Genomic DNA, 22220 nt, shown 5'->3' with positions numbered 1-22220 from the left:
AGGCCCTGTTCTAGAGGTGCCTGGCCTTGGGGTGCAGGGGCAGCCTGAGTAGGGGCTCACCCATGTGAATCCCCAGGTATGCAGAGGCAGATCGTGTACTGTTCAGAGAAGCAGGCAGGGCTTGTGGATGAGAGACACTGTGACCCCCTGACCCGTCCCGATGACAACCACAGGACCTGCAGTGAGGAGCCCTGCCCTGCCCGGTGAGCTGCCCACCAGCTCTTGCTGTCCCGATCCCTGGAGGGAGGACCAGGCTCATGACTGAAGCCCCGGTTGTCTCTGGTCCTGGCTTCACCTAGACAGCCAGCTTTGGTCCAGACACCCCAGTCATTCCTCTTTGGGGCCCTAGATGTGGAAAGAGGCCTCGGGCCTTGTGCAGGTGCACTGGGGAGGGTGGCAGGGATAAAAGGGCTGTGTCCTGACACCGGGCTTCAGGGACAGAGACTCATCCTCTGGACCCCTGGCCTGGCCCTCCCCACTCGAGTCTGCCATTGCCCTTCCCACAGCATGCTGATACCACCCTGTGCCCTCAACAGGTGGTGGGCTGGGGAGTGGCAGCACTGCTCCCGCTCTTGTGGGTCCGAAGGTGTCTCCCGCCGGGCTGTGCTCTGCCTGCAGAGTGTGGGGATGGAGGAGCAGAGTGTCCTGGACCTATCCGCCTGCATGCACCTTCCTCGACCCCCTGCTGAAACCCCCTGTTACCCCAATGTGCCCTGCCCAGCCACCTGGGCTGTGGGCAATTGGTCTCAGGTGAGTGTAGAGCAGTAGGGGCCTGCCCTGGATGGGAGGTGGAGAACTTGTGAGAACCCTCATTGCCTGAGGTCTGGGGGGGACAGGAGGCCAGGGCATTCAGGGTTGTGCACCTGCCCTGAAGCCTCCGGCAGGGTGTGCCTGTGTCCTCTGGCAGCCCTCTGCTGTCCCCAGCCCTCACCATGGTCTCCCCGCAGTGCTCGGTGACATGTGGGAATGGCACTCAGCAGCGAATTACCGTCTGTACCAATGACACGGACCTCCCCTGCGATGAGGCCAACCGGCCAGCAACTGAGGCTCCCTGCTCCCTGCAGCCCTGCCTGAACATGCTGGTGGTCCTCGAGGCCTCCGGCAGTGGTGCCGCCAGCCCCGAGCTCTTCAATGAGGTTGACTTCTTCTCAAACTCCCTGACTGAACACCCCCTGCCTGACTCCACACCTGAGTCAGACAGTATCAGCAATCGCATCGAGGACCTGAACCCACCCGGGCCGGTTTGGGTGGATGACTTCTACTACGACTATAACTTCATCAATTTCCATGAGGACCTGTCTTATGGGACCCCTGAGGAGCCCAGCCCAGACCTGGAGGGCACCAGGGAACAGATGCCTCCGCCCCAGAGCAGCCCTGCTGAACACCCCATGGAGTCACCCAGAGCCGAGGAGGGGGCAGAGCAGGGAACTGGCCACCCCTCACCCCCATCCTTGCGGCAGCTCCCTGGGAGCCTACTGGTCCCTTCCCTGTCTGAGGAAGATGCCCCCATGGGTGCCCCTGGCTTTGGGCTCCCTGTTTCAGTCAGAAGCACAGAGATACCCACTGCCCCTGTGAGTCCCAATGAGCTCCTAGTTAGGGGGGACAACCAAAGCCAGCCATCCCCTCCACAGTGGGATGGGGCCAATGACATCTTCAAGGACAGGGAAGAGACCACAGGCCGCAGAGCACCCCACCTGCCCCAAAGCCCTCGCCCCATGCAACCCCCTTGGCCTCCTATCCACCCCACCCCCATCTTTCCTGACCCTGTTGTGCTGCTGCAGACAACAAGGACTGTGACCTGGGACCCCACGCCAGAGAGGGGCACACATGGCGAGATATGGCCCACAGCAGGGGCGGATGCTTCCTCTCTTCCCACCACCCCTGTGCCCCTGACCAGGGACCAGTACAGCCCCCTGACAGTGACAGGAACCATCCCTCCGATGCCTGAGGAGGGCAGCTCCACAGACCGGTCCACCAGGAACGCCAGCTGGCAAGTGGGGAACTGGAGCCAGGCAAGTGCTGCAGAGCCAGGCTGGGTTCCTGTCCATCTGCTCCCAGGTGGACAGAGATCCCATGGTGGATGAAGGCTCCCTGAGGCAAGCAAAGCCTTGTCCCAGCCTGGGGCAAGTTTCTCCTCTGAGCAGTGAGTGGAGAAGGACCCATCTGCCTGTTTCTTAAGTCTCCAGAGGCCCATTCCCAAGCAACATAGGGCTGTGAGGATGGCAGCAGCAGGCACCAAGAAATGCAAGCTTTCATGCTGTCAGGGACAGGGAGCTCACCTCCGACTACGGTGTGGAGGGGGATCTGTAGATTGGCCACCCGGCAGCCTCAGTGGCTCCACTACTTTGTCAGGAACCCACAGAGGATGGGAAGGAGCTGCCCTGAGGGCCCTCCCAGGTACCCAGATTGTCACTGCAAGAGAAACAAGGGCCTGTGTCCAGGCCCCAGCCTTGAGGAAGGGACAGGCTGGAGCCAAGAGCTGCCTTTGCCTGGGGTTTCTGGCAAGTGAGCTGCCAGGACCAGGACCCAGACATACTTTCCTAGAGATTCCGAGATCAACAAGCCCTGCTGGTAGGGTGGTGGGCTGGGGTCCCTGCAGGTCCCTCGTGGACAGGGTGGGTGGCAGGATTCCGCCCCTTTTTCATCCCCAGTAGAATGGTGGAGGAGTCCATCTTGCACATAAAGTGGACCAGGGCCCAGGACAGGAGCAGCTTCACCAAGTGGGTCGTTCCCCTGGCTGTAGGAGGCCAGGGATTGGGGATCTGCTTGATGTTCGTGGTCTCTGTGCCCACAGTGCTCCACCACCTGTGGCCTGGGTGCTGTCTGGAGGGCGGTGTACTGCAGCTCTGGCCGGGATGAGGACTGCACTGCCGCTGGACGGCCCCAGCCTGCCCGCCACTGCCACCTGCGGCCCTGTGCTGCCTGGTACACAGGCAACTGGAGTAAGGTGTGTGTGGGGAAAGCCAGGGTGCAGCCCCAGGTGCAAGGTGAGCCCCTGCACCTCACGACCAGAGTTCAAGAGCAGCCAGGCAGGGCCTCCACACACATCTGTGAACTGATTGGTTCACTCCTGATGTCTTTGGGATCTCTTCAGTTTCAGCATGACCCAGCCCAACGACTGCTCCTGCGGACATCTCCGCTCCCAACTCCTGGATTTCCCCTTCGCCAACTCTCCTTCACCCCCTTGTCCATCTGTCCCAGCCTGTGGCAGCCCTAGTCTTCCACCTGTTGCCTAGGGCTGGCCACTCCCAGTCTCTCCTTGGAGTTTTACCTTGTACTCGGTGGGGATGGGGTTTGTTATCTGCCCAGCCACTCTCACCAGTTGTGTGCACAGGTCCTGGGGCCCCTGGTTAGAATGTGTGAATGCTCTTGGGTTCATTCACACTTGGGTTGTGTGTGTGTGCATATGGGCAGTGTGCCTGGGCTTATGGGTTATAAATGTGTGTATGAATGTAGGGAGAGTCCACAACTGCGTCCCTGGGCTATAAGCATATATATATATACTTAGTGTGTCACGCACCTGGACCTGGGACCTGGGCTGAGTGTGGACGTGCATGAGGTGTGACATGTTCCTGGGCCCCAGGATTATGTGTGTGTGGGCATAGGGTGTGTCCACACCCCTTCCTCCACCTCTGGGTCGTAACTGCATACACCTGTGCTGTGTCCACGTGTCCCTAATCCGAAGTATATTAAGCACACCCATGCATGTAGGCAGATGTATCAGTACACCTGTTCCTGGGCCCTGGGTGTACACGTGGGGTGCATCCACGTGTGTCTCTGGGCACCCGCGTTATGTGCTTGGTGTCCCTGTCTCCTAGTGTTCCCGCAGTTGTGGTGGAGGCTCTGCAGTACGGGATGTGCACTGTATGAATACACAGGACCTCCGGCCACTGCGGCCCTTCCACTGCCAGCCTGGGCCCACCAAGCCACCCAGTCACCAGTCCTGCGGGACCCGTCCCTGCCTAAGCTGGTACATCTCCTCCTGGAGAGAGGTGAGAGGGCATCTGGGGTGGACCTGGTCCTCCTGAAGTCCCAGCCGTGCTGATCCAGCTGTGCTGACACCTCCCCTCCTTGCCAGTGCTCTGAGGCCTGCGGTGGTGGCGAGCAGCAGCGTCTGGTGACTTGCCCAGAACCGGGCCTCTGTGAGGAGGCACTGAGACCCAACGCCACTCAGCCCTGCAACACCCACCCCTGCACAAAGTGGGTGGTGGGGCCCTGGGGTCAGGTGAGTTGGGCTGCAGGGAGAGGGAATGAGCTGGAAGAATGAAGTGCAGGGTGTGCAATGGCCAGGTGCCAGGAGACCAGGGAAGCCTGGGAAGGAGGAGCCTTAGGGATTTAGGTTGAGAACCAGCAAAGGGTCAGAAATGCCAAGAGGTGGGGACAAAGAGACAGCAGGTGAAGCCAGAGACCGTGGGACAAGAGGATAGAGAAGGGCCCCTGGTAGGCAGAACTCCTCCCTCTTGGACCTGTCTGGAGCCTAGAGGTTCAGGGATCTCAGCTTTGCCTCTGAACCAGGACTTGAGGGCAGCAGGGCATGCATTCAGGACCTGGTCCCAGAAGCTGCTGATTAACTAGCAGTGCTTTTGCCTCACTGGATCACGTTTTTCCCATCTTAAAAATTGGCATGGAGTCGGGGAGGAGGGAGGGAGATATAAATGAAGTAGCACAATTAAGTACAAGGCCCACCCAAGTCAGCATAGGTGAAGCTTGTTATCTGGGCTTTTCCAAACACTGGGTCCCCAGCTGATGGAAACAAAATCCAATTCAGGAGGAGGCGCTAGCCCAGAAACTGCTTTCCTTTTCTGCTCCCCTCTGCTACTCTGGGGCACTGGTTCTTATCCAAATCTCTGGCAACTCTGCCAGGCCTCAGGCAGGATAGTGTGGGGGCTCTCTCCCTTGCCCATTTCCCGTGTGGGAGCAGATCCTGCTGTGCACACCCCACCCACCTCCACTGGCCACCCCATGGAAGCTGCTCAGGCCCAGGGCACTGCCCGGGAAACCCACGCTCCCGTGAGGTCTGGTGCCAGGCCTCTCTTCCCCTCCTGCACAGTGTTCAACACCCTGCAGTGGGGGCATCCAGCGGCGCCTGGTCAAGTGCATCAACACGCAGACAGGGCTGCGTGAGGAAGACAGCAACCGGTGCAGCCATGAAGCCCAGCCCGAGGGCTCCCGGCCATGCAGCGAAAAGGACTGTGAGCTCACAGGGTCCCCACGTGAGTGTCCCCTCTCCCAGATCTCGACTACAGGTGGGGTGGGTGAGGACCATGGGGAAGCCATCTTCTCAAAGCATTGCCGGGCTCCCTCTATAGTGTGGACTCCAGAGCCATACAGCCATGATGATGGGGAGGCAGAAGGGGCTCTATGCTGGAAACCAGCCCCCCTAAGGGGGCTGCTCAGCCAAGCCAGTGATCACAGGCAGCTTCTCCAGCAGCAAGGGAGTGGGGGTGAGGGGCCCTGAAACTGTGTGAGACCCTTTTACCTCCTGGGAAAGCCGGGAATGTCCCAAGGCCCTCCATTCCCAGCTAGCCGGATAAGGAAGCCAGAAGTGAGCAAAGGGACTACAGGAAGGGCCTCCCCCAGCATGCTGCTGGCTTCCTGGCCAGCTGGGTCCTTTGGGCAGGCAGAAGGGCCTGGGCCAGAGGTGGCTCTGGACCCCAACCCCCTACTTCCTTCCTGAGCCTCAGCTGCCCCCAGCAGTGCTGACTGAGCACAGGAAACCCGGTGGCCCTAGACTCACACCTACACAAATGGGGTCTGGAGTGAAGGTCCATCTCTGCAAAGCACCTAGAAGGGTCACCAGGCTGGGTCTGAAGGTCTCTGAGGCAAAAATAAGGAACCTATCCCACCCTTGTAGACAGTTTCCTTGACTCTGTCATGAGAAAAGAATTTTTAGGACTCCTCAGTAGGAGGCAAGAGAAAGGTTTATTAGATGGAGATTTTAGGATGCACTCAAGAGTGAAGTACGGGCAATGCACCAGAACTGGGTATATTTAAGGGTGTCTTTGAGATGGGTTATCTAAGGTATATATTCTTTTTTTTTTTTTTTAATTGGTTTTTTGAGACAGAGTCTCACTATGTAGTTGAGACTGACGTGGAACTCACTATGTAGTCCAGGCTGGTCTCGAACTCACAGTGATCCTCTTGCCTCAGCCTCCTGAGTGCTGGGATGGATTACAGACGTGCGCCACCATGCTCAGTTAAGGTATAAACTCACAGCACAAGCCATCTACATTTCTTCAGAGTTGAGATGTGTGTCTACCAGTACTGCAGCTTCCTTGGGGGAGTGAAGGAAGCACAATTTATGAGTGAAAAGGATAGGTCCAGAGCTCAGATTTACAGGCTTATTGTGTCTTTAAAACCTTTGGGATTTTTTTTTTTTTTTTTTTGGAGTAAGTTTCTTGGAAGGAAAAAAGGCTTGAGTAACTTTTGTGTTTTGAAGATGCAGTTAAGTACAATTTTAAAATCTCGATTTGTCTCCTTTCTACCTAGTTTTTGTATCTTCTAAGGGACGTTCAGAGTAGGTGACTTCCTTTTTGTGGCAGCCACTGTGGTCCTACATTGTAGTCAGGGAAAACCCAGGACCACCTGTGCAGCAAGGGAACAAAAGTGCGGCATCCCATGCACAGAACAGCACTCTTGCCTACTAGCTGTCCCTGTCCCCAGGACTGAACTCCTTTGTCCCACATATGGGAGTTGGGGTCCACAGGGAGTTGGGTGGTGAGGACCCAAGAGGCAGCAGGAATTAGGAACAAGCCTGGCTTGGGGGGACTGGGCTTCACAGTCTCCGAGGCACGGTGGGCTGTAGGGGGGACCTGCAGGGCAGGGAGGTGGTGGAGCAGGCAATGCTCCCAAATGAGTTCTCTGCCACAGTGAAGATGTCCTGGGGAGGTATTTTGAGCTCTGAGACCCCTGAAATTCCCAGGATGCTAGGATGGCTGTGTGACTGTGGCAGGACATTTGGAAACCCTGGGACCTCGGTGTGTGTGGTCACCTTGCTTGCCAGTGGAGGAAACAGGCCTGAGAGGCTAAGAACCTTGCCCAGATCCTTAGTGGACTAGAAATTAGGTCTGCAGAGCTCCAACCAGAGCAGGATGGGGTGCCTGCATTCCATGGGCTCAAGTCTGTGGTTAGCAAGGTGGGAGGCAGCTGGGGGCCATCAGCAGCACAGGAAGCAAGATCTGAGGCCTGGAGGCCACGTCCCAAAATAGATGCCTCAGGGCAGGAGGGTCCCCAGCCCTAGTCCCTGAAAGCAGCCTACAGCTCCCTCCCCAGTGCTCAGCTTGAGTGTCCCCTTATAGTTAGGTGGGGATCCTGGGGTGCTATTTCCAGGTTCTTGGCGTCCCAAACAAAACTGAGCAGGACAATCAGAAGGAACAAGAGTAAGATGTAGTAAAAAGAAAGAAGCAAAAAGACACTCCTGAGAGAGCTCATTGCCTGTAGTGGTAATGCTGGCTCTCTCTGACCTCGGGTTATGGGAGATCCTGTTGCTGGGACTGACAGGAGTCCTGGCCCACCACTAAGCCCACATATTGGCAGGGAGGTTCTGACCATGCAAGGTTTTGAGACAGAAGGATCAGGGTATCCAAAGTCCATTGTGTGTATGTGTGTACAGATGAGGCTGGACACAGGCCAGTCTTGTCATTTTGGTTTTGTGCATGCCTGGGGTTCCTGGGGAACAGGGTGACCTTTATCTGTTGGTTTCCTGATGTTTTTGATGTCATCATCCTTGGTTGGTTTGGTTTTTCAACTCTTGCCCCAGGGCTTCCTGTTGTTCACTTGTCCTTGCTCTACCTCCTATCTCACCCTGATGGCCTCTGTGGCTGCACATAAGGCCCACTCCCCTGGACTTCACTGCCTGTGAGAAGTGGAGGGCTAGTGGGGGATGTGGCTGTGCTCTGGCTTGAGAACCAGAAGCTGAGGCCCAGTGTGGCCCATAAATGGGGAGATGATGCCTAAGGCCCAGCAGACTGTCCAGGGCACTGAGAGGAGGTGGCGTGGATGGGGAACACAGACCACTGCAGACAGCTTAACTGCCTGAGACTCAGTGGTGTGCCAGGATTTGTCAGGTACAAAGGATAAGCAGGGATGAGAGGACACAATCCCTTGAGTGGGCCTTTGGGTACCTGAGGTGGTCTAGATGAGGTCTGCTAAGGTGGGCGAGGATGAGAGTCTCTTGGGAGTCTGACGGGGATAGGTATGATGAGATGGTCTAGGAAGGGATATGCTCAAGTGGGCTAGGATAGATATGGTGAGGTGGATTAGGTTGGGTCACCTGAGTGGTCTAGAATGGAGTTACCTGAAGTGAGGGTTAGGATGGGTTGCCTGATATGGTCTACAATAGGGTCACCTGAGGTGATCTAGGATGGAGTCTACTAAGGTGGACTAGGATGGGGTCACCTGAGGTGGTTCTGGCTGGGGTTTCCTGGGGAGAGTTAAGATGGCTCATGTGAGATTGTTTAGGATGGATCTCCTGAGGAGGGGTAGGATGGGGTCTCTTGAGGTGATGTGGGTTAGGAAGTGGAATAGGATGGGTCACCTGGAGTCTACAATGGAGGTTTACTGAGGTAACCTTGGATAGACTCCTTGGATTGTTTCCTGGGGTGAGAAAGGATAGGATGATTCGCCTGAGTGGCCTAGAATGGGGTTTCCTGAAGTGATCGGGATGATCTTCTGAGGAGGGCTAGGATGGGGTTTCCTGAGTGGATTAGAATGAGGTCTTCTGAGGTAGTCTATATATAATGAGGTGAGGAGGGTTAGGATGGGTCTCCCGAGATGGGCTAGGATGACTCACCTGAGGTGGTCTATGATGGGTCACCTCAAGTGGGCTAAGATGGGGTTTCCTAAGGTGGTCTGGAATGGGTCCCCTAAGGTGAGGTGGGGTACAGTGGGGGCTCCAGAAGGGGTGTAACATGGGTTACTGGAGGTGGTCCTAAATGGAGTCTCTTTAGGTGAGGTTAGGATAGGTCAACTGAGTGAGTGATCTAGCATGTGGTCTCCTTAGGTGAGGTGGGCTAAGATGGTGTAACCTGATGTAAGGAGGGTTAGGATGGGTCACTTGAATGGTCTAGAATGGGGCCTCCTGAGGTGGGGTAGGATATGGTCACCTGAGGTGAGGTGGACTAGGATGGAGTCTCCTGGCAAGGGTAAGTATGGGGTCACCTGCGGAGATCTAGGATGGGTTATCCTGAGGTGAGGAGCATTAGGATGGGTCACCTGGGTCGTCTAGAATGGGGTTTCCTGAGATGGGCTGGGATGAGGCTCTCGAGGTGAGGAAGGGGTACGATAGGTCACCTGAGGTGGTCTAGGTTGGAGTCACCTCAAGGTGGTCAGGATGGAATCTCCTGACAATGAGCTAGGATGGGATCTCTCTCAGATGGGATGGACTAGAATGGGTCTCCTGAGGTGGTCTAAGATGGGCTCACCTCAGGTGGGGTCCTAGATAAATCTAGGATAGGTATCCCAGATAAATCTAGGATAGGTATCCCAAGGTGTTCTAGGATGGGTTTCTTGAAATGGGCTAAAATGGAGACTCAGTGCCTTTCTTCCAGGAACCTGAGCCAAACTCTGCCAGCTCTCCAGTCCTTGGACCCAGCCACAGGCAAGTGTGACAGAGATAGCCACGGCCAGTGACCTGCATGTGTAAGGCCATGACAGCACTTCCAGAAATGGGAGGGCAGGGGTCCTGTGCCCTGAAGTTGCTCGCTAATGTCTCATAAGAGGGGGATTGGAGGGTAGCACAATGTCCCAGGGAACCCCTCATCCGGGCACCTGGCCCATTGCCTGAATTATGCCTGCCCTTTGCCCAGGCTGTGATCAAGACCACCTGTCCTTCAACCTCTGTAACTTCCTGTTCATCATGGGCCACTGTAAGCTGCCCACTGTTCGTGTCACCTGTCTGGCCATGAAGGCCTGTCCCATGGCCACCAGCGGGTAGCCCACCACTGACCAGGATGGGAAGAACACACAGACCTCAGTGCCACCCCTCATGCCCCATGGTGCTAACCCCACCCGCCCCAGGGCAGGCAGGGACCCCTTCCCTCAGGAAAGGTTTTATTATTATTATTATTATTGTAAAGGTTTGTGTGACATTTGTTACTGTTTTACATAAATATCTACTGTTCCAAAGCACAGCTGGACTTATCTTGGATCAGAGAACCTTAAGAATCTTACCCTCCATCCTTCGCCAATTCTCCTTATCTTGGACCCTCTGTGACCTCAGGTGTGCTTCTGTTTCTGAGCAGAATGGCACTGAAGGTGGACATGGAGGCCATCAGGGCTGAGGTGGATCTGGGGAATCTGTTGCAGAAAACTGGGCATGGGGTAGGGTACAACTGGTAAAGGGGTATGGTCTGGTTCCATCCACACCGTTTACTTGGTGTCCACCTCCCAGCCCTCCCGGGCCCCACTCAGGCCACCTCCCAGGCCTCCCAGGGCCCCACTTAGGCCCCCAGAAACCTGTTTCACAGAGTAGAGCCATACACACTCCAAGATGCAGAGCCCCTTGTCATCTTCAGGGGATGCTTCAGCCTCTTTGGCTCTGCTAACACAGTGTGGGGAGAGGGAGCAGCCTGGACCTCCTTTCTCCTCCTGGTCCTTACCATCCCATTCCTTCATCTCCTCACTGCTCGAGGTTGGGGTTGGGGTTGGCTGTGGCCCCTTCCCCACTGCCAGCTCTAGGCACTAGCCTTCACCACTTGTGGCCCAGTGGCATGGCAACCACCTCCTCCCAGTGGTAAAACCTCGTTCTGTGGAACCAGGCTAAGGTGTATACATACCAGGGAGCAACTGGGCATGAAGGCACTCAGGCAGAGAGGACTGGACACTGTCCTCCTAGGCCCTTCCCTCTGGCTACAACCTTGGGACCTTCACCTCTTTTTTAAATCTCCTCCTGGAAGGTGTTAGGTCACTTCTCTAAGTTTGGGGGGATACTGTCACACTCTATTCTCCAGTGTACACCCCCAGACTGTCAGCATGTGGGCCTTGTGGCATCAGGGCTGGGAGGGGCACAATGGGAACCACTCAATGGGGACCGAGACCATGGAACCATATCCAAGGGAAGAATAACCAGCACATCTATGCCAGAAAGGTGGGGAGTGTGGGCACAGGGCACTGCTCAGGTGTAGTGAAGTTGTATACCTGCTGTTCCCTGCCACCTTGCCCACCTGATCCTAAACATTCCCTATTCCGGGTGAGAACCCAGGCACATACCCAGGTAGCACAGGCCAGATGGAGACCCCAAATCTCTATCTCCTCTTTTGAGCACTGGGTACCCTCCACCGTGCCCCCTTTGTACCAGGAAGGACCCCACAGTGGCAGGAAGTTGTCTGAGGTCTGTCAGGAAGGCATCAGACCTGCCTCCTGTCTGTCTTTGTGAGGAGGTCCTGGGTACCCACACTGAGTAATAACATCTCGTCTTCATCAGGCAGCAGACTTCACAAGGATGGGATCTGGGGCAGGCATGCGGGTATGCTGCTGGGGTCCCCAGAACAGCTCTGCCATTGCTGTTGTACAGTGTAATCGTGGGTTCCCCAGAGAGCAGCTTATGGTACTGGCCCGCCTTGTGCACATCCTTGCTAGGGCCACACCACCACCCCACTCTGTGGAAAGACATGTGGTCTCAATCCTTATGTTTTTCCAGTGATGGCGAGGTGTCCTTACAGTGGCGGCTGGGCCAGGAGGCAAACAGGCCTGGACAGGTGGTGGGAGGGCACCTGTCTGCAGGGGCTTCTCTGGGAAGTGTCTAGATCTTAGCTCCCACCACTGTCCTCACACCCAGCCACGGCTCTTACGGCCACCTATGGCCACCAGTGCTGGTAGAGTATCCTGTCCCAGCCTCCCCACTGGAATGAAGGGCAGAGATGCCCAGAGTCAATGGCCAGATCAGCAGGTGAACTCCTCTGCCCTTGCGATGGGCTCAAGCAGAACGTTACATAAAGGAGTTTATTTTAACCTGAAGATCAGTACAGAAGCTGCTGTCATATCAAAGGGCAGTCACCTGGCAGCGCCCCTCACATCCTCCTGCTGTCCAACAGTGAAATGCTCAGCACCCACACTAGGCTTCCTACCCACCTGCGCCTCCCAGCAGGTCCAACTGTACGGAAAGAGCACTGTATACAAGGCAGGCTCATGCAACAATGTAGACACTTCCTAAGGAAAACCTGACTGGGGTTTGCCTAGGGTGCTTCCTATGGTCAATGTAACAGCGGAAACCAGTGTTTCCTACAATCCGAAGTCCTGGCTGCCACTGTACAGCTGTCAGCATGATGATACAGCACCCAAACTACCAGGAAAGGAGGGTGGGGATGTAGTCTGCACAGACACTGGGCTGGCTGGAGGTAAAGATGGCGTAGAGGGAAGAGCAACTGGGAGGCTCAGGCTTACATAGATACACGCAAGGGGATCGTGCACACAAAATAGAACTTGTTATACAAAATAGATGTACGCAATCTAGAAAAACCTTGATAAAATAGCCTACAAAAATATAACTGTAGTAAAAATATACAAAAGTATCAACAGGTTCAACCCATTAAAGAAAAAAAAAATTAACTGGGCCGGGGAATTAGCTCAGTGGTTCCAGCACTTGCTTCACAAGAGCAAGGACCCGAGTTCGATCCCTGGTACCAAAAAAAAACCAAAAAACTGCCAAGTTGGCAACTCCTCTAGCCCTGGCACATGCATATGTGGCTAGCAGATGGACACAGTAAGATTAGCAGTGTGCACCAGCCTTGGCCAGAAGGTACACAGGCAGCTGATGGAGGGGCCTGAAGGGTGCCAGGGACAGGAGCGGTATCTCCGCTGTGGGAGAGGACAGCATGAGAAGTGTCAATGCAAAACGGGATTTGGTCTGTCCTGTCTCCAGCCTGGAACCTGGCAAACACCTCCCCAACCCTCACCCCTGCCAGTGCCAGCTCCAGACACTCAGCACACTTTTCCAGGGAGGACCTCTAGAAGGCTCCATCTCCAGATCACTCTGCTCTCACACTGCCTGGCCACAGAGCAGCCCCAGCTGTGTAGGCACTGTGACGATGCATCTCTCCCAAGCATGCTGGACCAGAAAGCTCAGTCCTGAGGGGCTACTCTTGGCTCCTGAACATAGCAGCTTGGGCTGGCACCTTGTATGGGAAACTGACTTGGAAACTAGAAACTGAGAGCAGCTGGAGCTGACCCCAGACACACACACACACACACACACACCCTTGTCCCCTGCACCTTCTCAGCAGCTGTCCCTGGCTGACAGCCGTCACTTCTGGTGGGAGGTGGGGTGGGGTCTGTCAGCAGGTGGCCCATACCTGAGAACAGTGGGTGATTGTGGCTCCCCCTTCACATGCTGCTTTCTAAAGCCAGGCCTCAAAAACCAACTGCAAAGACGTACAATGGCAAGACATGTTTCTGATACCTGAAGAGAAAAGTGGCTGAATAGAGACACCAGCTCCCCCAAAGACAAAATCCAAGTTCAGCCTAGTGTACTGAAGTACCAATTAAACCATGAAACCACTAGAAAGCTGACAGAAAAAAAACAAAAAAAGGAAAACTCCTTACCAGAGCATTTCTTGAAACTGCATTGCCTCAATTCTTAGTCCAATTGTGTTTATATCAACTAGAGAGCATTTCCTTTTTTTTTTTTTTCAGGTAGTGTAAAATACTCCATGTAAGACTGTTTTTCTTGTGTTGAGTAATACTGTGCCAGGAAACATTCACTCACAGCACCCACACTTCAAGGATGGTCCTAAGGGGTTCAACAAAAATAGCCAGGACCTGCCTGGCAGCCTGCCACGTCAGAGGCCACATGGACCCCCCACATCTTCACCAAGGACAAGGCTGTCTGGCAGCCAGGGTGGAGCTGGGTGAGAGCTCCCATGAGGCCTGATCTCAGCAAAGGTACTGCCAACTTCAGTGCAGGAAGACATGGGAGCATCGGCTACCGTGGAACCTATGGTGGCTGCTGGGCAAGTTTGCCCAGCAGCTGTGCAGCCACCCGCAAAGAACCCTGAAGCTGCTTCTGCACCCTCACCAGGGCCAGGCAATTCACCTGAAATCCTACCCCAAGCAAACATGGAGAATGGCTTCCATAAGTCACCTCCCAGATGAAAAGTTTTCCACAAACACTTGCAGTGAGGTGCTAGGCACAGGGCAAGCTGGGGCAGAACCATCAGCCACTTGCAAACACACATGGGGCTGGTGCAGGACCAGGGCCCCCATGTGGTGGGGAACCACTAGTGAATGGCTGTGCATGGGAGGACAGAGGAAGGCTCCTGGGCTTCCAGCGGAGGCTGCTCCAGAACAAGGTGTGCTTTCTTTTTAAGGAAGCCCCTCTGCACACTGACCTCACCCCATGGGAACAGCCACACTCTGAAGCACACTCCAAGTGCTGCCATTTAAGACGCGCGCACACGCGCGCACACACACACACACACACACACACACACACACACACAGCTGCCCACTATATACAAGAGGAGTAACAACATGGGAAGTGCCCACTGAGGCCGGTTTTCATGGGGTGGAGACCAACCCAGCTGGCATAATCTGTAAACAGGCTCTCGGAGACAACCAGCTGATAAGTGCAGTGATTCACCAATCAGGCAGAAAGCAGGACTGCGACACATGTGAACAAATGCTACAGCACGGCGCTGGCTGTAAACAGAGCAGACCTCTCTCCAGCCCCAAGTGGGAAATAAGAAAGTGCAGTCTGGCTCTGGACATCTGCCCCGCAGAGTCCCAGAGACCATAAATGTTGCACCTGGGCATTAAATGAGCAGGGACCCCTGCAGTCCCCTTGGACATACTTTGGTTACCACAGCACAAAACAGTATCTTAGGCGTCACTCAGGCATCCTCCTCCTCATCGCTGACCAGCCCACCCTTGTCAGGGCCAGGCTCCCGCTCACGCAGGAAGTCCTCACGGATGGCCTCCAGCTCAGTCAGTTCCTGCCGCACCTTCTCCAGGTGATAGGCACGTCGGTTCCGGATCTGGCGCAGGGGGAAGGGGTTCAGGTCCACAAAGGAGATGTTGATCAGCTTCCTGGTGTGATGGAGGGCACAGAAAGGGGTCAGTGAGGCTCTATGGGTGCTCTTTAAGCCCTCATGGCAGCAAAGCCCGGGGCCAGGTAAAAGGGACACACTGTGCTAGGGGCCTGGGTAGGAGGACTGGCCTCCTCCCACAGAGGAGCAGGGTGTTAGAGAGGACAGCTCTGAATCCTGGCCAAGCACAAACTCTGGTTCTGCTACACCTGTTTTTTGGGCTGATTCCCCATCAGCACATTAGGAACACTGGGCGTGCCTGCCCAGAGCATGGGGGCTCCTAAGAGCAGTGCCCCATGCTTATTCCATATCCGTGGTTGCTGGTGGATGCGAGTCCTTGGGGTCAGTTCCAGGCTGGATTGACTGACTGGGCATGGTGGATACCTGAGCAAACCAGCAATGACAATCAAGAGTCAACTAGCAAGGTGACAAGGTCAACAGTCTACAAAGACCTGTGTGGCATGAGGGTTTCTATTACCCCTGGGCCAAGGAACAAAATTTTCAGTAAGTTACAAAATTGTGACTTGCCTTTAACCATTGCCTAGCTGTCTGGTAAAGACTGAACTAAGACTTGTCCCAACCTGCTGTTGCTCCCAGCCTGCAGGCCAGTCACTTCTCCTGGGCACAGGAGGAACTGGCTTCCTGAGTAGAGGTGCATACCCTGCCTGCCAACTGAAGTCCTGACACACATGCAGCCCAGGAGGGCTGGATCAGAGCAGCACCCCTGCCATCACCCAGCCATGTGGGCTGTATTTAGCCTGGTATGCAAAGTACAGAGGCATAAGCCTTAGAACTCCTCCACTTTTACCCCTACTTCTCAGGCATGCCTGATGAACCCCAAGGACTCAGACAAGTCCTCCACTTTTACCCCTACTTCTCAGGCATGCCTGATGAACCCCAAGGACTCAGGCAAGAAAGGCCAGCTCTGTTCAATGCCAAACTCCTGGTGTTCTAGGACAGATAAGCCCCAGAGATGAGGGGAGCCCTGAGCAAGGGATGCTGTATGCAAACTGCCAGGGACCAGGTCCTGGAAGCCCACACACCATCTCTCCCTCCTGTAGCTGTGAGCCACAAACCCAAGACCTAGGCATCTTCCCCTTTGCTACAGAAAGTGAGCACTGGGAATGTAAAGCTAACACTTCCACTCACTCCTTGGTAGGGAAACCGACTGGCCCATCAGCCCAGGAGCAGTACAAGGAGACCCAGATTCTACCCTGCAAAGCTCAGCTCCTCTGGGCACCCAGGGTCCTTACCTCAGAGACCATTTCAACCTGTATCACCCTACATCCCCTAGATGCACCTGGCTGTAGAAGCCCCTCCTTCTTGTCCTGTGAGACCCATCCATGTGCTACAGAACTGGTGCACTCTGGAATCATTCTTGTGTGGGCTTATTAAACATCAGGGCTTCCATGCAGAGGAGCCTGAACAGCTGCAGTTTTAACAGCACTACCCCCTACCACCACCTCTTGTAATCCTTCCAGTGAACATTCAAGGCCACTTGACCGTCTGGACCTTCTAAACCAAACTGCTCACAAGGTGGCGCTGCAGGACCATGCACAGCTTGGCTACTGCCCAGCCCCGATGTGCATTTACAGGAGAAGCTGGCAGGTTGGGCAGGCTCCATCTCTGAACCAAAGGCTTTTAACACAGGCTTAGCTGTTGGCCTGAAGGAGCCCATCCAGGGTCTTTCTTGACAGTATGAGTTAGCAGAAAGCTCTCAAGGCTCCAAAGGACCTGGCATTGCTCAAGGGCAAGTGTGACCCTCAGATATCCTCTGGGCAGAGATCAAGTCCCTGTTGTGCGTGTCAGTGTTCATCCCGTCAGCCTGAAGTGAAAAACACCAAAAAGGTGAGGGTACCAGACAGCCTGTGCAGCATCCACTGGCTTCTTCTGCTGCCAACAAACATACCAGCTGTGGTCCAGAGGACACAGGGAGCCCAGGACAGAAATATGGGGAATAAAATGATTCAGAATGCTTAGCTGCCCAAGCCAGAGCCTGGGTTCTTCCAGATTCAGACCCACTCTCCTCAGCTCTCCAGCTCTGGGCCACTTGTCTCCAAAGCCATCTCCTCTCCTGCTGAGACTCCTCTTAGAGCCATCATCCCTGGTCATCATCCATTGGCCAGTCCTATGCCAGTGCACCCTGTCCTTCTCTTGCCTAATCCTGTGAAAACTGCCAGCATTCTTAGTGCTAGGAAGCTTGCAAGAGCCGAGACAGCCCAGCTCTGCTGTGGCCAGCTACACACTCCAACAGACTAGTGACCTGGCTAGTCCACTTCCACAGGACCCCAAGCACTTGTTCCCATACCTCTGCATGCTGCCCCAGCTCTGCCTAGTGTCTCCCCTCATTGCCCTTCCTAGCCTGGGTCCCGGGCCTGAGCCTCGTGGTCATAGCACCATGAGATAGGGCCTGCTTTCCCCACCACTGAACTCCATCCAGCAACCCATGCCTGGCATTGGCCCCGCCTGTAGCAGACACTCAGCAAACAGCTGTAGACATGCAGACCATGGCTTTTGCTTGTTGGGATTCACACTTGCTGGATGAAGGATAAAACCAATTTCATCTCAGTTCCCCTCTAATCTCTGAAAGTCACACCCCTTCCTGTTTCTTCTCTCTGGAAGGAAACTCCCTCTCCCACACAGCACCCCGAGGTGGCCCTGAGTCTAACAACAGCAGATTCAGAGGTGGGACTTCCTATTCCCCTGGTCTCTGGGGGAAGCGAGAGCATATCCCTAGGACTCACCGAGCATCAAGAATAGTGCGAGTGAAGTAGCGGAGATACTTGAATATAGACATTGAGTCCTGCAATTTCAGGATCTCCTCTTCCTTGTATTTAAAAACTGCCAGGGCAAAACGGAAAATAACCTGTAGGAAGGGCAGGAAAGCATGAGTGAAGACACACGCTTGAGAACGGAAACCCTGAGGAAGCACCCTAAATGGGCCCTGCCCCAACTGTGCACACTGGACCTGGGGGCTGATTCCTGCTGGCCAGGAAAGCCTTCGCACCGGAAAGTAAACTCTCATTGTGTCAACAATTAGCCCCAACCAAGTCGCCTGTGAAGCAAGTAGATGTGGAATCTTAAGCTCAGCTAATAATTCTAGTCAATACAGAATACGGAGCTAGAAATCTTGTTTATTTGCTTGTTTGCTTGGGGCACTGGGGATTGAACCCAGGATCTCACCATGAGCTACATCCCCAGCCCATTTTCTTATTTCTTGAGAAGGTCTCATATCTTGCCAGGCTTCATATTACTGGGATTACAGGTGTGGGCCACCCACTGTACCTTTTGGAAAGAAATCATTTGTACCACTGGTGGTACAAACAGATCTAATCACTTTTATCAGGCTTTTTACTAATAAAGTTAATAAGCCACCCAATGGGACAGTCATGCATGTACCACAGGTGCTTCAAGCCTCCCAGCAGTGAGACATACAAATTACAGCCCGGTGGTGAACATGTTAAGTAAACTCAAAACAGATTTTTTTTATTCGGAAAGCTTCACAACCAGAGGTCATTCCCATCTCAACTGCCTTAACTGCTGACTTCTGAGTATGAAGAAAGAGAATCCACGTTTTAGAGGATTCTGGAGGGTCCCATATTTGAGGCTGGGGGTGTGGACTGCTGGTGATCTTGGAGATTAAAGTAGCTTTGGAAAAAAACTCTTTTCTCATATCTAAGGGCTGTGGCTGCCTGCACCAGCCTGCTCTTCTCATATTTAGAAAAGAGTATTACAGGGGTCTCCTCACTTCCCTGTGTGTGGCCTGATTCCTACACCATTTCTACCCTCACTGAGAAATCCTTGCAGTAATAGCAGACCAGGTCATCAGGTTGTGATGCCCTGTTTCAGACAAAAGTCTGAGTATCTGTGACCCCACACCCTTGGCCCAGCACCTCTACCTACAGGTGCACCTGCACAGATGGATGAAGACAGTAGTCTCCAAGAGTCAGCACAGCACAGTCAGAAGTGGCATGAAACTGTCCATCCTGGGGCTGTTGTGTACATGTCTGGCTCATCTGTACAAGAAAATGCTGTACAGAATTACAAAACATGTATGTGTTAGGCCCGGATACCCAGATGTGGAACTGCCTCTAAGATATACCAAGTTAAAAACATATGTAAGCTACACAGTGAATACTTACAGGTGGATATATAAGACATGGAGAAGAACAACTAGGACACTGGGGGAGGGGGACTGCTCCTTTCCACTATCTACCCTTAGTTTTTGGTAAGTAGTATATTTACATACTAAAACATCTAAGTTTTTTAAAACACACAACAGGATAGGGGGAGGCTCATGGGCAGTGAGACTGTGATAATGGCTCCGCATCCTCTATGATCAGTTCTCTGTGCCTCCAACTCCTCAACCACACAAGGTGGATAGTGCTAACAGCCATTCTACAAATGCTGAGGCTCAGATTACAAACCATCCAAGCTCCCAGGCCTCAGATGGGGCTCAGTACTGTTGTTTTTGTTCTATTTTGCAGTGCTGGGGATGGAACCCAAGCCCCATGCAAGCTAGGTAAGCACTCTGTCCCTGGGCCACATCCCCACGCCAGACTGAGCACTACTAATGGATAAGCAGCTGGTGCTTATCCATGGTGCTATGGGAGGCGGTCACTCAGCCCTGCTAACTGCTTGTCCGCCATCAAGAGTATAACTGAGAACACGAGAATCAAGCACACCCACCTTTGGTCCCTCATACAGGAAAGAGTCCCATATCTTAAAGAGGATGTCACTAACCACGCTGTCCACAAACACCACCAGGAACCAGTTGAATGTGATGAGAGTATAGTCAACTTTGTACTGTTCAAAGTGGGCATGCAATCGAGGCAGCTTCTCATTCATGAGGTCTCTGAACACCCGCTGGTCCACCTGATGGAACAGAGGGGAGAAAGGTCAGAGTCAGCACTGCGCAGGCACACAAGGCCAGCCCCTGAGACTGACAGCAGAGGATGCAGTCATGGGGACTACGGCCACATGGCTGTCCCAAACCCACTGTGGGGACTGTCATCACAGGGCCAGGCTGCTTTGTGTCTCAGAGGCAACATAATGAGTGCTCCAGATGCGCATCCGACAACCAGGGCCTAGGGAAAGTGGAACACACTGATGTTGAAACCAAGGGCCAAAAGCCTGTGCCCTGGGCAGATGTAGCAAAGCGAGTCTTGAGCTAAAGAAGAAGTGTGACATTACCTACTCTCCCATATGACACACATTTACCAAGGTGAGGGGAATGAGAGGAGCAAGGACTCTAGACTGAGGGACCCATGTGGAGGTCTCAGCTCCACTACCACCAGCTAGGCACTTTCAGCAAGGGGTTTTACACCCCTTTCCATCTGGAAGATGGCTGTTGTGAGGCTCATATGAGGCTCACATGAACTACCTGCTGCACACACACCAGGCAAGGCGACTGCCGGAAACAGGATAGCACAGGTACAACCTGACCTCAAGGATACAGAAGGTTAGGAGGTAGACATATGAACTGGCACACTCACTATGGCAAGTCCTGTAAAGATTTCTCATGGAGAAGAGACAGCACCCACTACCCAAGCTCAGGCTTCCGGACAGCAGGGTGAAGATGAGGTGGCACCACCTGGCAGAAGCCAGTCACAGAGGCTGCCATGTCACACAGCAGGGTCAAGACTTTGTCCTGTATACCACAAGCTTTCTGTGGCCCACACAAAAACAGCCAGCTTCATCTGTGGCTCAGTCAACACTATCCATGTGTACATGTACAATAGGAACAAAAGTCACAAGAAACAGTACTTACCCCATACAGCAGACTCACATCTTGATTCCCATCTGCTCAACTTTAGAGGAAACACTAGTCCCTGAACCACTTTCTCTACCCAGGTTATAAGATGCAAGAAGCATGGAGCAATGTCTCACAGTTGTAAGCACGCAGGGTCTCACAACTGGAAGCATTCTGACTAGTGTGGGGCAGAAAGGCTGGCCAGAGAGCTCAGGGGGATCCCTTCCTGGCCAGGCACAGGCAGGGAATCTGAGACCATGGAGGGCAGTGGGATGGAAGAGGGCACAAGGATTCATGACTGTGGAGAGAAAAATCTTCAGAACCTAAAACCTCCATGCTGAGAGAGGTAAGGAGAGGTGCTCCGTGTTCCTTGGCTTCTGACCCTAGACATGGCAGGGCAGAAGTATGGAACCAAGGCCAGACCAGGGAGAGTGGCGTATACAGGTGCCATGGGAGACTACACTGAAGCTCCAGGGGAGGCCTGGACTCAGAGGAAGAGCCATACAGGGGTGAGACATCTGCAAGAAAAACAAGGGAGTAGCAAGGGCCCAGGGCACAGGGCAAAGCCAGTTGCTAGGGGTCAAAGCAGGGGTGACAGCAGCCAGCTCCATTGAAGGACCCTGCAGTGTTTTATGAACCATCATGTGCCATGACCACAGTGCAGCATATCCTTTCGCAGGCTACCAACAGGGACAAACTAGACAGCCACTATGGCAACCTGCCAGCACCTAGAACTAGGAAAATGCTCACCCTCACACACAGTAAAACTACTCCTAGCAGGATATCATCCCCAAACTTCATTAAGTTAGAGCAACAGGTGTGGTCATTCTTGGGGTTCCTGGAATACTAAAAAAACTAGAAACAATATTCAGGCTGTCCAACTCAAGCCTGCGAGGTATACACACATGGGAAAATGCACTGTTTTGGGCCATGTATAAAATGTGTAGTGTACAGAAGTCACAAAACTGAGCACTGCAGGCTGGACACACCTGATTGAGAGAAATGAATTTTTCTTTAAAATAAGTTTCAAAAATCAAAAATGCTTCTGTTTTTTTTGTTTTTAAAAAGTACAATTACACAGGTTCCAGTAGGAACTGCTGGTTAAAATTTTTTAAATGTAAAAGGCAATGTAACTTACAAAGCTAAAAAGCACTAATATTTGTTCAAAAATGATATTTAAAAGTTATAAACATACCCCAGAGTAAAGGACCACAAAATATAAGAATTTGGGGTTGGAAATACACATTTTTGGCCAATTTGCTTTCTGACTAGAATAAGACACAAAATGTCCAAGATATGCATTGGCTGAAATGAATTATAATTAATTTTCTTAAACACTTAAAAAACAAAAGTATGGGGCCAGGGATTTAGCTCAGCGGTTCGGTGGCCTGCCTTGCAAGCACAAGGACCCAAGTTCAATCCCCGGTACCAAGAAAAAAAAAAAAAAA

The 22220-nt window shown here is 53.4% G+C and overlaps 2 protein-coding genes across 5 annotated transcripts in view; one reads left to right on the top strand and one right to left on the bottom strand.

The window, feature by feature from the left end:
• Adamts7 (ADAM metallopeptidase with thrombospondin type 1 motif 7) overlaps positions 1-10066 on the top strand; it is a 40296-nt gene extending 30230 nt beyond the window's left edge. The window contains exons 16-23 of the mRNA XM_033756068.1: positions 77-203; positions 537-750; positions 948-2012; positions 2795-2947; positions 3819-3992; positions 4079-4225; positions 5051-5213; positions 9549-10066. Coding sequence (XP_033611959.1) covers positions 77-203; positions 537-750; positions 948-2012; positions 2795-2947; positions 3819-3992; positions 4079-4225; positions 5051-5213; positions 9549-9556 — 2051 coding nt within the window. The 3' untranslated portion in view covers positions 9557-10066. The remainder of the gene's footprint in view (positions 1-76; positions 204-536; positions 751-947; positions 2013-2794; positions 2948-3818; positions 3993-4078; positions 4226-5050; positions 5214-9548) is intronic.
• A 2517-nt stretch (positions 10067-12583) lies between these two features.
• The window catches only part of Tbc1d2b (TBC1 domain family member 2B), an 83234-nt gene continuing 73597 nt past the window's right edge, over positions 12584-22220 (bottom strand). For 3 of the 4 annotated variants that reach the window (XM_019206816.2, XM_033756018.1, XM_010619487.3), the window contains 4 exons: positions 19710-19895; positions 18932-19051; positions 17765-17886; positions 12584-15021 (listed from right to left, as the gene is read on the bottom strand). In XM_019206816.2, the coding sequence (XP_019062361.1) occupies positions 14826-15021; positions 17765-17886; positions 18932-19051; positions 19710-19895 (624 nt within the window). In that variant the 3' untranslated portion in view covers positions 12584-14825. The remainder of the gene's footprint in view (positions 15022-17764; positions 17887-18931; positions 19052-19709; positions 19896-22220) is intronic. The other variant, XM_010619491.3, reaches the window with a different exon arrangement.

The sequence above is a fragment of the Fukomys damarensis genome, unplaced genomic scaffold (genome assembly GCF_012274545.1).
Source record: "Fukomys damarensis isolate Sample0158 unplaced genomic scaffold, DMR_v1.0_HiC HiC_scaffold_25, whole genome shotgun sequence".
NCBI classification, from domain to species: Eukaryota; Metazoa; Chordata; class Mammalia; order Rodentia; family Bathyergidae; genus Fukomys; species Fukomys damarensis.
Note: the sequence above shows the minus strand (reverse complement) of the source record. Positions and strands in the feature narration are given on the sequence as shown.